Source organism: Sphaerodactylus townsendi, linkage group LG06 (genome assembly GCF_021028975.2).
Source record: "Sphaerodactylus townsendi isolate TG3544 linkage group LG06, MPM_Stown_v2.3, whole genome shotgun sequence".
NCBI lineage: Eukaryota > Metazoa > Chordata > Lepidosauria > Squamata > Sphaerodactylidae > Sphaerodactylus > Sphaerodactylus townsendi.
Window position 1 is genome coordinate 43,052,043 of NC_059430.1, and position 13,555 is coordinate 43,065,597.

The 13,555-nt window shown below is 41.9% G+C and overlaps 1 protein-coding gene across 1 annotated transcript in view; it reads left to right on the forward strand.

The window, feature by feature from the left end:
* GRIN2B (glutamate ionotropic receptor NMDA type subunit 2B) overlaps positions 1-13,555 on the forward strand; it is a 375,653-nt gene that overhangs the window by 59,007 nt on the left and 303,091 nt on the right. The window contains exon 2 of the mRNA XM_048499864.1: positions 7,391-7,819. Within this exon, the coding sequence (XP_048355821.1) occupies positions 7,409-7,819 (411 nt within the window). The 5' untranslated portion in view covers positions 7,391-7,408. The remainder of the gene's footprint in view (positions 1-7,390; positions 7,820-13,555) is intronic.

The window sequence follows — 13,555 nt, forward strand, 5'->3', positions numbered from 1 at the left end:
TGGGAGTCCATAACTTTGGATCCCCTGAACCAAACTTCACCAAACTTGGCTGGTATCATCGGGAGTGTCATCTGATGATAGCCTGAAATTTTGGTGTCACTAGCCTAAAAACTGCACCCTCTGCAGGCCAAAAACAAAAAAATACTTTAAAATACAAAAAACCCACAAATGGGGGGAGCTTCAGGCATGCAATGGGGGGGGGGGTGAACCCGAGAAATCCCCCCTTACCTATGTCCTTGGTCAAGGAGTGCCTTGAATAATTCCATTCGTACAGATTTCCCTCTCTGGAAGTAATCTTGCCATTTCATTCACAAGCTTTCCTCCCCCATCCCTTCTTCTTATCTTTTGCTGTTGTCATTATCCTGCACTCTCACATTCCCTTGTGGAGTGGATTTCTGGCACATACTTCAGATTTTTATCAAAGCAACATAATCATATTATCACTGATCTTAATCCTAACAGCCCAATCGGGGGAGGGGGATCCCACTCTGAGGTCGACACACCCCTGTGACAGTGTGGGTGCCCATTGCACTGGCACAAGGGGGAAGATGCTGTGGCAGAGGGACAGCTTACCCTGGCAACTGGGTACTGTGCAGCTCTGTGGCACCTGACCTGGAAGCAGCCACTCATCCCTAGGCAGTGATAATGGGAGGGGGAATTGTGCCCGGGGCATGAACTTCCCATGCCCCCCCTCTTCCCCGCCCCCGCCCTGCCCCCAACATATGATTGCAATGGTGGTGCCCAGGGCGAGCTGCCCTGGATGTCTCCATTACATCTATGCCTCTTTCCCTGGGTCCACCAGTGCAAACAGCTGTGCTGATATGGCCAGGTGCATTCTGGGGGTGGGCCAGGGGGTAGAGCTGAACTTAGTTGGCTTCCACTGCCTGCCCAACCCACTTGTGCCAGCTGGACTGGCTTGGAGATATGCCATGTTTTCAGTGGTATATTTCTACTTTCTGCTGCTGGGAATTCTCAGAGCCTTTCTTTTTCTTTTTGGGCTTGAAATTAGTAGTGTCTGCCTTTCTGGATGTTACTTAACTCCCACCCCAGTACCATAGGAATATGTGCTAAAGTTCTGTTCACAATATTGGTGCTATTCCTGTAATCCTCTATGGTGAGGGAAATGTTTAATCTCAGTAGCTCTCAGTGTAATTTGTTCATCTGAACCACAATAACTGTCATAATGGAACAAACTGTTAGCTTGTACAAACCAGCAATGCTGGATAATCTTGCTAGGGAAAGAGTCCTGAATATTTTCTTACTTTCCAAAAATAATTTATGAAGCCAACTATAATGTCTTGCTCATATCTTGTTTGCATGCATGCGCGCGCGCACACACACACACACATAGAAAGCTTGGGTATCAAGACTATGGCCACTGTTTTAAACATTATGTTAGACAACAAACAATGGAATCCTAAGTAGATTTACACTCTTCTAAGTGAGTAGACTTCAGTGGACTTCAAAGGGTATAACTCTGTTTAGGACTGCATTGTTTGTTGTCCAGGTCTAGGAGCACATTGTCTATTGTAGAATCAAATACGGTGTCAGTGATTTGTGTTTTATTATTAGAGAATTTAATTACTTCCTTTGCACTCAATATAGCTCACAACCATATAAAATAAATAATCCATTAAAAATCAACCATTTTAAACCAAGAAGTAATTAAACACCAGTGTTTAGAACAGTGGATCTCAACCTTCTTAATGCCACGACCCTTTAATACAGTTCCTCATGTTGTGGTGACCCCCAACCCTAACATTTATCCATTTTACAGATGGAGAACACTGATACAGAGAGTCTTAGGCGACCCCTGTGAAAGGGTTGTTCGCCCCCCAAGGGGTCGTGATCCACAGGTTGAGAACCTCTGGTTTAGAAAAACATCACAACAGCCCAGAAAGATTGAAAGAAACACAATCTTCAGAAATTGAAAGCTTGAAATTGAAAAGAAGGGGCATACAACATATTAACCAAATCCAAATAGTATAATCTCCCACCTTAACCCTCTTGGGAAGCTGATTCAATAAGGAAGGTACAACAACTCCAAAGGCTGTGTTTTCACATGCACAGTTTTGGTTTGGCAATAGAGATATTAAGGTAATTTTTCTTAATTCCTCTTTATCCATTTTCTCTCCGAAACCCAGCAATCCCCCCATTTTTTAGAAATTTGGAGTCAGTTTTTGATCACGTCCATTTTGATTAAAGAAGTGTGAAAAAATGAGAGGAAGGCGGGTAAGGTCTGCAACATTTTCAGAATTTCACTCTATTGATACCCAGAGGTATACAATGTCTTCTCAAACCTTCCTATCCTCCTGCCAAAGCACCACCCATGTATAACATAAAACTGCTGCAAGGGTTAACATAAATGGCTATATTTAAATAAGTGAATTTCAGGGGGAAAAAATCCCTCCCCATAACAACCCTGCTTGGTGGTAGAAGGGGACTCTTGAAGACTCTTGAGCACATCCTGAGACCTCAGGATTTGTTTGGAGAGATGGTCCTTCATCATGAAAGACTTTAAAGATGTACTGTCCCAGAGATATCCTCTAGATCAGGGGTAGGGAACCTGTGGCTCGAGAGCCGCATGCGGCTCTTCTGCCCTTGCACTGCGGCTCCACGAGCCGAGCCGCCGGCTTCATCCTTGCCCGCCCTGCAGTGCACCAATTGCCCGCAGCCGGCTGGGCCGCGCCGCGGGCTTTCCCTCTCGCCCGCCCCGTTGGAGCGGGGTGGGCGCTTTCCCGGTGGCTGGCAAGGCCGAGCCGCCTGCTTCATCCTTGCCCGCCCTGCAGGCAGCAGGGTGGGCGCACCAATTGCCTGCGGCCGGCTGGGCAGCACCGCGGGTTTCCCCTCTCGCCCGCCTTGTTCGAGCGGGGCGGGTGCTTTCCCGGCGGCCAGCAAGGCCGAGCCGCTGGCCCCATCCTTGCCCGCCCTGCAGGCAGCAGGGCGGACGCATCCATGCGCTTCTCAGAATGAGTGGAGTAAAAGGTAAAAAAACCCAATATATACAGTGTTATCTTTATTTTAAATGTCAAAAATTATTTGCTGCTCCAAGTGTTTTCTTTTCCCATGGAAAACGGGTCCAAATGGCTCTTTGAGTGTTAAAGGTTCCCTACCCCTGCTCTAGATCAGGGGTTTCAAATGTGTGGCTTGGGAGCCAGAGCCAGCCCCTAAAGAGGGCTTAGCAGATCTGGGAGCCAGCTGAGGCAACCCCCCTCAAATACAAATCGGGAGGGGGGGTGTTGCTTAAACTGGCTTGTAGGCCTGATAAGCCCTCTCTAGGCAGCTACCCCACCCTGCTGTTGGCTCCCCAGTCCAGGCACCTCCCCCTCCCCTTTGCCGTTTTGGGGCAAGATGAGGCAGCCAACCCCACCCCGGGCCCAACCCTGCCAAGTCACATTATGTCATATTCGGCCCTCATAACAAATGAGTTTGACACCCCTGCACTAGATGTTTGCCATCATTTTGAATTGAACTTGGAAACAGATCGGTAATTATTGCAGATACAGTAACACAGGCTGTGAATGATTTTAGTACCCTACTGCAGAGATAAATTGGGCCGCTGCATCTGTATCAGCAAACACATCTGGGTTGTCTTCATTGACAGCCTCTTATGAAGTACATTTCAGTAGTCCGTAGGTTACTGATGCATGGATCAGTATGGAAAAGTCAGTTCTATCCTGGAGGTCTAAGATTCTCTATGCAAAAATTTAAAAGCAATTTTAGCAACTATTGACAGTTGTTTTCCAAAAGCAGGCCTGGGTCTAATAAAACTGTCAGATTATCTGTGCTGACAAATATATTGACATCATATCAGCCTTAACTACAGTGATACCCATAGATGTCAGTGTATTTTGAAAGTTGTAACTCTGCTTATGACATTGGTTCAAAATACAGTAGCTACTTTTGAAAAAGGTAGCATCAGCATACTGATAACAGTCTCCATAGTGATAGATGTTAGAGAGGTTACATATAATTATTAAAAATCTTATGCCATTAAAAGTTTTGGAAATTGATTAAACTATTTAAAATAAGGGGTAGCACTGAATCCTGTACTTCCCGATATAATAAGTTCTAGGAAGAAGACTTGGTGTCCTCAGTTATCATTTTGTGGGATTACAGAGGAAAGAGAGACCTATCCTTGAGACTGCCATCAAACGTTCAAGATTATTTAGAAGAATATGATGAACCACTGTATCTAAAGTTGCTAATATATCTAACAGGACCAACACAGAGCTCCTATGTCCTTTCCATCAGTTGATGGCCAGGAGCCTTGTTTAACGCAGACTGTGTTTGCAGTATTACTTCATACCATCAGTAATGTGCCTGTATGTCCTTACAGTTTCATTGATGTTTGCCTTAGAAGTAACCTTTATGAAGTACAGTGTTAAAATAAAGCTCTTCTGGCATTTTGGTTTGTTAGTACAGATATCCTGGCCAAATTCCAACCTCAGTAATTCTACTTACTGGAGTTATTTCTGAAGGTTCAATTGAAAAAGGTATTTTTCATTTCTTCCTGTGACATAAGTTCAAAGTTATTGTGGAGTGTTTCGTTGCAGTGCTAAACTGAGCTGCCTTACGCTTCTTAAGAAACTGCACTTGAAGAGTATAAAGGACAGGGCTTTGTGGCAAAATAGTAAATATTCTTCATAAATTGATATCATTGCTTCTATATGAACAGATGATGTTTTACAGAAAACCCATTCCTTAAATATTAGCAGGAACTAAATCTACGCATATAATGGGTTTTCCCCAGTTGCAGCAGCAGGTGGGACAGGAATGGGCAGGCACAACATCCTGTCCAAAGTATAAATATCCCTGATTCCTCACTGCCACTGATCCCACCACTCCTTCACTTTTTACCAATTGTGCCTGTGCTGATCCCTGCCCTTTCCCTTCACTATTATTTTCTTTACCCAATTATGCTAAAACATGGCTCAGCGGGGGAGGGGAAAAAGACTCTTCTAAAGGCTAAAGGGGGAATTGGTTCTGCTTGGGAGAAAACTGTCCCCTGTCAGTTTGAAAACCAGTCTTAGTTCCACCCCAACTCCTGTAGTGGCAACAGGGAGAGTGCCTGCTGGTTACTGCCTCCCCCCCATAACCTGTTCAGCGATTCCCTTTTAAGGTTGTGTTTGCTGCTTCTTATTGATTTCCCCTCTCCCCATGCCCAGGGGGTCCTCTTTTAAGGTCTCCCAACTATTCAGCATTTCTGGCTACAGGGTTTTGTGGCACATAGCTGTATTATCACTGTTCCTATTCCCAGTATAGTTCCTGAGATCTGTGTTCTGGAGCACTTCAAAGTAGTTACAGAATGGTGACATCCAAAGCTACTTACCATTACAACATAACTATTGCAAAAAACCAAAAACAAATATAAAATATAATATCAAATTGACAAAAGGGCATGTGTGGAGCACATTAATTAACTGTCACAGTAGTGGGACTGCATTTTCCCTGTGAAGGAATTTAATTCACTGACCTGTAACTGCAGTAACAGTTTTGCTGCAATGAAGTTAGCCTTTCATTTTGTCAAACTCTTATTGTTCTGCTTATGAGCTTGTTCTAAGATTGGAAGTTCAGCAGCAGTTAAAATCGATTGATGTTTCGTACTTGTGTTCCTTTCAGCTTATAAATGGATTTAGATCCCTTTGGTGAATTGTAATTATCTGTGAATTTACTTTGTTAATGATGGAGTAAAATGTGTAGTTCTGAGAGTAATATTCTGAAGGTGGCATGTGATGTGCGCATGAGTTTGTAAATGTGTGTGTGAGAGAGTGGTTTCAAGGCTGTCGCAACTGAAGCATGCTTTAATGGGGCTGTACCTATATTGGCAGTAGGTGAATAGCCCTTCTAAAATGAGACTCAAGTGAAGAGGGAAAATAATCAATGAGGATACAATGTCAGCAAAATGTCTTATTAGTTCCTGGCTCTATTTAGAGTGAACAGAACGTTTAAAACTGTGCTAAGCTCATCACTCTCACACTCTTACTTTATTAGTTGGAGACAATCAGTTCACCCGGTGTTGTTGTTGCTGCTGGGGCTTTGAACATTTATCTGGAATGTAGGGAGAGGAGTTCAGGAGAATGTAAAATAACAGATGGTAAATATTCACCCCAACTACCCTTCCCTTAACTTCTGACACTGCAGAAGTGCCCTAGGTGGTTTAGTGCAATCTAGTAGAAACCCTGGCAACCTGAGAAGTTTAATTAGTCACTGCAGTTTCAGTGAGAGGCTAAGGTCAAGATTATGGTAATGAAAGGGTTTCTCCCCCAAAATTTCAACCATTTATGCTCAGTGAATGTGTAAAGTGCCCGTGATTTGAGCCTGACCAGTTACCTGGATACTCCTGAGGTTTACATTTTGCTAGCACAAGTTTCCTGGGGCCCAACATGGCTTTCAGACTGGTAAAATAATGATAGCAACATGTTCCTTACTGGGGTGCTGTGAGGATTAATTAGATGTTGCTTGTAAAGTGCTTTGTAAATGAGCAAAGCTTGGTGTTATTAAAACAAGACACACTGAAGTATTCTGTGGGGAGTAATCTGGTATTATCAGAGTTGCACTGATGACCTCACAAGTTTTATTTCATCACTTCGGTGTTTAGAAGAAAGAACCCTGCATTCCAAAGGAGTGAATCAAAATTATATCTTCAGTTTTGCTAGTTTTGAGACCTCCTGATCTTCGGGCTTGAGGGCAGATGTCATCAGCATGGTGTAGTGGTTAAGAGCAGTGGACTCTATCTGGAGAGCCAGGTTTGATTCCCCCACTCCTCCATGTGAGCAAAAGACTTTTCCTATCTGGTGAATTAGATTTGTTTCTGTGCTTTTACACATGAAGCCTGCTGGGTGACGATGGGCTAGTCACAGTTCGAACTCTCTCAGCCCCACCCACCTCACAAGGTGTCTGTTGTGGGAGTGGAAGGGAAGGAATTTGTAAACTACTTTGAGACTCCTTATAGGAAAGAAAAGCAGGGCATAAATCCAGATTCTTCATCTTCATCACTAATGAGTTAACTATGCTTCTGACTGTGATGACTGGAGTGTGAAATGCTCTTGACCCATCAGTCAAGCCTCTACTGAAGATTGTCTTTCCAGTATCTGTAATAAATCTTTTTTTATTGGTAGCGTATGAGTCTGGCTTGTGGATTTCTGTTGGTAATAATTAGGTTAATTGAGTTTACTGCTGTTTCTCACTTTATTTGGACTGGGGGGTGGACTTTAATTCTTACTAGTTTTACATGTGCTTACTGTCTTAGGGGCAGAAAAATGGAGTAGAAATGGTTTTTTTTGTCTATACCAAACTTATTTACTTATTAACTGGACTGAAGGAATGCTTTTGTGAGTCAGATTTATTATTAACATTTAAAAATGTTATTCTCTTTGTCTCTTTTCAGGGAGTGTAAGAGCTGAAGATGAGTCCTGGAGCAGAGTGCTGTTCTTCAAAGTTCTGGCTTATGCTGGCTGTCTTAGCAACAACAGGTGGTGGGGCCTGGGCCCAAAAGCACCAACCTAGCATTGGCATTGCTGTCATCTTGGTGGGTACCTCTGATGAAGTAGCCATCACGGATGCCCACAAGAAAGATGACTTCCATCATCTCTCTATCATGCCTCGTGTGGAACTGGTGGCCATGAATGAGACAGATCCCAAGAGCATCATCACCCGCATCTGTGATATCATGTCTGACCGGAGGGTTCATGGTGTGGTGTTTGCCGATGACACAGACCAAGAAGCCATTGCCCAGATCCTGGACTTCATTTCTGCCCAGACCCTCACACCCATTCTGGGTATCCATGGAGGCTCTTCCATGATCATGGCAGACAAGGTAAATTATAGCTTCTTCCCACCCAGCGATTAGAAAACATCCTGTTCACCAGTTAATGGAATTGTATTTGTTCAGGTTTTGATAAGTCTAGATGGTTAATCTCTGAAAGATTAAAGCTTGATTGTGTAGATTCGTGCAAAGCATCAGTGAGTAGCTTCTTGTGTATGGCAAGTGAAGGAAATGTATCTTATTCTGCTCATTGTTTCTATCAATTTAATTGTTAAAAGGTTATTATCAGATACCAGAATAAGAAGCTGAAAGACCTTGAGGATCCTGCTTGTCATGATTATTCTGTTTCTGCTATCATTCACCCAGCTTTATTGACTATCAGCATTTTGCACATTGAATTTGTATATAATATCTGGTGGCAGCATCTATTGCCACTGTAGATGACACAGACTAATCTTGTGCAGAAACACCATATCTTGTTTTAAATGCTCATTTGTCAGTGCAGTGACTCACAAGATCAGGTCATAAATGAATTAAGTGCATACATCAGAGGGAATTAGAGTCACAAATAAGATGCTGATGGTTTGGAAATGTTGAGAGCATATCTAAATTGAAAAGACAAAGGACTGAACTCAAAGAATGTATAAAAATATGTGTGCATATGTGTGGGAGGTATTTATTTTATTTGCTTTGACTTTTTTTAAGGTAGCAGAATTGTCAAATCTGAAATTTCTAGGATTAGCTGGATCTTACTAAAGATCCCAGAAAAAAAATATTTTGACACTTTGCAAAAACTGCCTGGAAATAATAAAATAAAGGTATTTTGTGAAATATAATTTGTTAAATGCTGAATCTGCTTTATAAATGACTGCAGAACCTTGGTTTTCTTCAATAAGGTTGGAATGGGCCAAAGGTAATTTTGCCTGTTCCTTGGCAAGACTAAGGAGCATCTACATACTAGTTTTTCCACTGCTGTTAGTCTGTATTGACACATACCATAATGCTTGACAATCACAGAGGACATATACCATTTTTTTAGCCATTATTGCTTCTATCTATATAGTCTACACAGTACTGTGCAGCTTTTCCATCTACAGTAGTTTCTACTGCAGTGTATTTGTAAAATGCTGACATTGCACCTAAATTAAAAGTCCAGTCATCATAAGTTTAATTCTCATATCCTGAAGTTATCTCCTTCTGTTGTTTACATCTGGTCCATTTGTAATGGATTCTCTAGAATATGGATGACTGCACATATTATTCCAGTCTCATTAAGTGGTTGTGTATAGGTGTCAGTGCTTCTGTGTTCCTACTGGCAGTGTCTTTCCTAAAATGTAGTTCCTAATATATAATAGTGTAGGTGCAAGACTCCTATTATTGAGCAGCAACAACTGAGGGAAAAACACATAGTGGTACTGGAAACAAGAGTTGGTGATGTTAACTCAGTGTATGTGCATGGCAGTAGGTGTTGATGGCCAAACATCAGCACAGTGCCTACAGGTATGCTGTCTGTCTCTGTGGCTAGCACGCTGCAAACATTTGGCCATTTTGATCCATTCCCAGATCACATTCAGTTTAGATTGCTGTAATATGCTTTATGTGGGACTGCCTTTGGAGACAATTGGTAAATTCCAGTTAATCCAAAATGTGGCAGCCAGGTTGCTGCTGGGAGCTGGATACAGGGATCACATCACCTGTATGATGAAAGATCTGCAGTTGGAGTCCTGTCTGTTACTGGGCAGAATTCAAAGTGCATAAGGTCCTCAGTAATTTGGAACTGAGATACCTGAAAGACATCCTTCTACTGTATGATCCAGCTTGCCATTTGAAGTTTTCACCCCAGTTATTATTCTCAATGTCCATATTCCCAAAAACTGAAGTGAATGGTGAGTACAGATATGTCTTGACAGTGCTGGCACCTGCCTGTGGAATGTGATCTTCCTTGACATGTAGCACCTTTATTGACTTTGAGGTATAGGATAAAGTTTTTTTTCTTCTTAACAAAATTTTAACCAGTCTTAATTTTTTGCTGTTCCCAACCACTAATTCTCTTAGGTGTTTATACCCTTCTTTTATGTTACATCTGTTTTTTTACTGCTTGTTTTGTTGATTGCTGTTTTAATTTATATATTAGTATGGTTTCATTGTTTTCTCAGCTATTAACATTGTCTATCAATAGCATTTGTCTTGGTTGTTTATGATATCTTGACCAACCGCTTTGTTAGCATGGCAGTACAGGGGCCCACTTTGCAATGGATACTCTCCTTTATCCATGGTTGGAGACAGAGGGAAGAGAGAACTTCTACATGCTAGCCATTGGTGTGTGGCATCCCACAGGGAGCAGTTTTCTTACTGATATTGTTTAACTTCTATATACAACCTCTTGTTGGATTAATCTGGAGGTTTGGATTGGCCTGTCATCAGTATGCTGTTGACATCCAGTTATATCTGTTGTTGGACAGCTGTTCAGATGCCTCCCTGGAAATTCTGGCCAGTTGTTTGGGAGCATGAGAGAATGGATGAAAGAGTTGGCTGAATATGAATCTAGTGAAGATAGATGTCACATGGCTGGATTGGAGGGGGTTGATTGGGGAATGCTGGCTGCCGACCCTGGATGACATTCAGCTGACGCTGCATTTCCTGTCAAGAGTCTGGGCATCCTAAATGTCTCCTGGACTGCGGACGTCCAGGTAGTGCATACCACTTGGTAGCATTCTTCCATCTGCACCAGGCAAAGCAGCTGGCACCTTGTCTCTCCCAGACTGATCTAGCTACTGTGATCCATGCGATGATCATGTCTATGCTAGACTACTGCAATTTTCTCTATTCAGGGCTACCTTGGGGTCTGCTCTGGAGTCTCCAACTCATCCAAAATGAAGCAGTGAGGGTCCTTAGGGGTTCCTCGTGGTGGACACATATTCAGCCTATGTGCCGCCAGCTGTACTGGCTTTGGGTGGAATACTGAATCAGATTCAAAGTTCTTGAACTAACCTAGAAGTCCTAAACAGTCTAAGACCAGTGTATTTACGGGACCTACTTTCCTGGTATATTTCCCAAAGATCCTTCTGTTCAACGAATGCCAACCCCAAGGAAATCAAATTGTATCAACCAGGGCCAGGACCTTTTCAGCCCTGGCCCCAGCCTGGTGGAATGCTCTGTCCAAGGAGACCATAGCCCTGCATGACCTTATGCAGTTCCGCAGAGCCTTCAAGACAGAGCTGTTCCACCAGGCATAAGGTTGAGGCAACTACAGTTAACCATCAAGGCCTACCCCTGATCTCTGATCTCTGACTTTGTCATCCAGTTAACAGGGCCTCCTGGAGTTATGGTTGTTATTACTTGTTAAATCATATGGATTGGTAGTTCACTGCCACTTGGCTCTAGTCCCCTGTTTTCCCGAATATAAGACATCCCCAGAAAATAAGACGTAGTAGAGGTTTTGCTGAAGTGCGAAATATAAGGCATCCCCCGAAAGTAAGACGTAGCAAAGTTTTTGTTTGGAAGCATTCCCGACGAACACAACACAGAAAAATAAGACATCCCCTGAAAATAAGACATAGCGCATCCTTGGGAGCAAAAATTAATATAAGACACTGTATTATTTTCGGGGAAACACGGTAGTATGTTTATATATATGTTGTAAGCTGCCCCAAGCCTGAAATCAAATAAAACATAATAATAAGCAAATAAATAACTGCTTTCAGTTGTATTATTGTCTTATTTTGGTGTTAGTCACCTTGAACAGATTTTGAAAACATGAGTAATACATTTTTAAAATAACTGATAAATACTTGATGCACACTGGTTTGGACACTCCTTCCTCCTTGGCTGCTCTTCAGAAACTGTGGTAATTTGCTAACATTGTACTACCTCACTGGCAACAGCTGTGGCCAACAAGTGTGGCTGGCCATTATGTTGATAGAGATAAATAAAGTACTCTCTATTGCAAAGTAGTTTCAAGTTTTAAGTATATCTGTCTGGGTTTATTCAGGTACAAAAAAGTACTTTGAGTTAGCAAAAGATACTATCATCTGCTTCATAAATATATAAGAAGTTTTAAGTGGGGAATGTCAGAATAGTTTTCCTTCCTTGATGTCACCCAGGAGAAGCTGGAAAGTGACTTTTTAAGGCTCCAATGAACTGCCAACCTGGTTTTATTAGCATTTTATCCATTTGCAGTATCACAGGGTACATCTACCAGGGCAGTTTACTCGGTTCTGATAACAGGCATTGGAGCAGGTTACCAGAATGACCATGTAAACCTGCCTGTTTACTAAGATAATCTTGGGAGGGTTATCTCTCCATCCCATTAGTACATCTGTGGTGGCATCAAGACTTTGGTATGCTCTTCCTGCAGAAGCCTGGTGTACTCCTTCCTTGTTCTCCTTCTGTTGTCAAATAAAGATGTTTTTATTTCGAACAACTTTTGATATCTAGAGCTTAGCAAGCAGTGATTTAGGTTTTATAAGTGTGTTTTATTGTAGGCTTGATTTTTTAATGGTACGGTTTGATTTCATTACGTTTTATTGTTATTGTACATATTATTGTATTATATTGTATTTTACTGTATTTTGTAAGTCGACTTGAACATGTCTATAGAAAGGCAAGGTATAAACAGTTTAAATAAATAATAATAAAGTAGTTGCTTTCCCCCTTCATTCTAATCAAATTGCCATCCTATATCTCTCTTGTTTATTACTTAACAGTGGGTAAGACAGTAAGTTCCTTATGTCTTAGCTATAGATGGGAATACAGAGCTTAGCAGACAGGCAGTAGAATGTAGCAATCAGCTAGCTGGAGACAAGAGGTATGGCTATCCAGCAAGATGTAGTTAGTGATCAGGTGACCTGGAATGTTGTACTGGTCTGATGCCTACTGAAGGCTAAAATGTTCCTGCAAAAAGGTGTGTATGCTAGGCTTTGCCTCTGATGGATGCCTGTTCTCAGTTATCAAAGGGACTACCATCTGCTTTGTGAGGGTTGTGCTTTGTTAAGACTTGTATGACTCCTGTGACTGGTATGATCATAACAACAGAGTCCCAGAGGGATTCTAAGAAGGTGGAATCTGAGGAAGGTAGCCAGGAAAAAATTATCTTGATTAGGGGATGAGAATCATAGAAGCATAGAGTTGGAAGGGGACATGCAGACCATCTAGTTCAGCTGCTGTCGAACACAGGATCAGTCTAGAGTATCTGTTAGTTTGCCCAGCTGCTACTTGAAGACTGCCAGTGAGGTGGAGCTCACCATTTTCCTAGATAGCTTCCTCTGTTGAACAACTCTTACTGTAAACTTTTTTTTGTTAGGAAGTTAAATTCCTTAGAGATACAGCCTCCTATTCATCCAAAGAATTCTGTGGAGAGATGTTGTTGTGGGTGATTCCCAAGATAATCCAGTGAGGGGCACCTTAATAGTTTTTCAGTCTGGTTCATGTTCCAAGGCACTTCTGATGCAGAAGTGTCTGAATTCCAAGCAGATTCTTCAAAGAAAGGAAATGTTCACAGTCATACTATCATACTAGCCAATGTTGTTTGATTTGATGTTCTCTGATTGATTATTGGAGAAAGACTCTCCTTTTGCTGTTCTTCTTTCAAAGCGATTGCCATTAAAGGCTATTAAATTTCAGTGGTTCAGAACTCATCAGCTAAGTTATTATCTGTCATATCAGTATTAAAAGAACTTAACTGGTTTCAGTATTTTTTACAGGTACCATTAAGAGTGGTTTGATTTTGATCTAAAATCTCTTAAAATGGTTTGGGCTATATTTACTGAAGGACTGCCTTTATCTTCC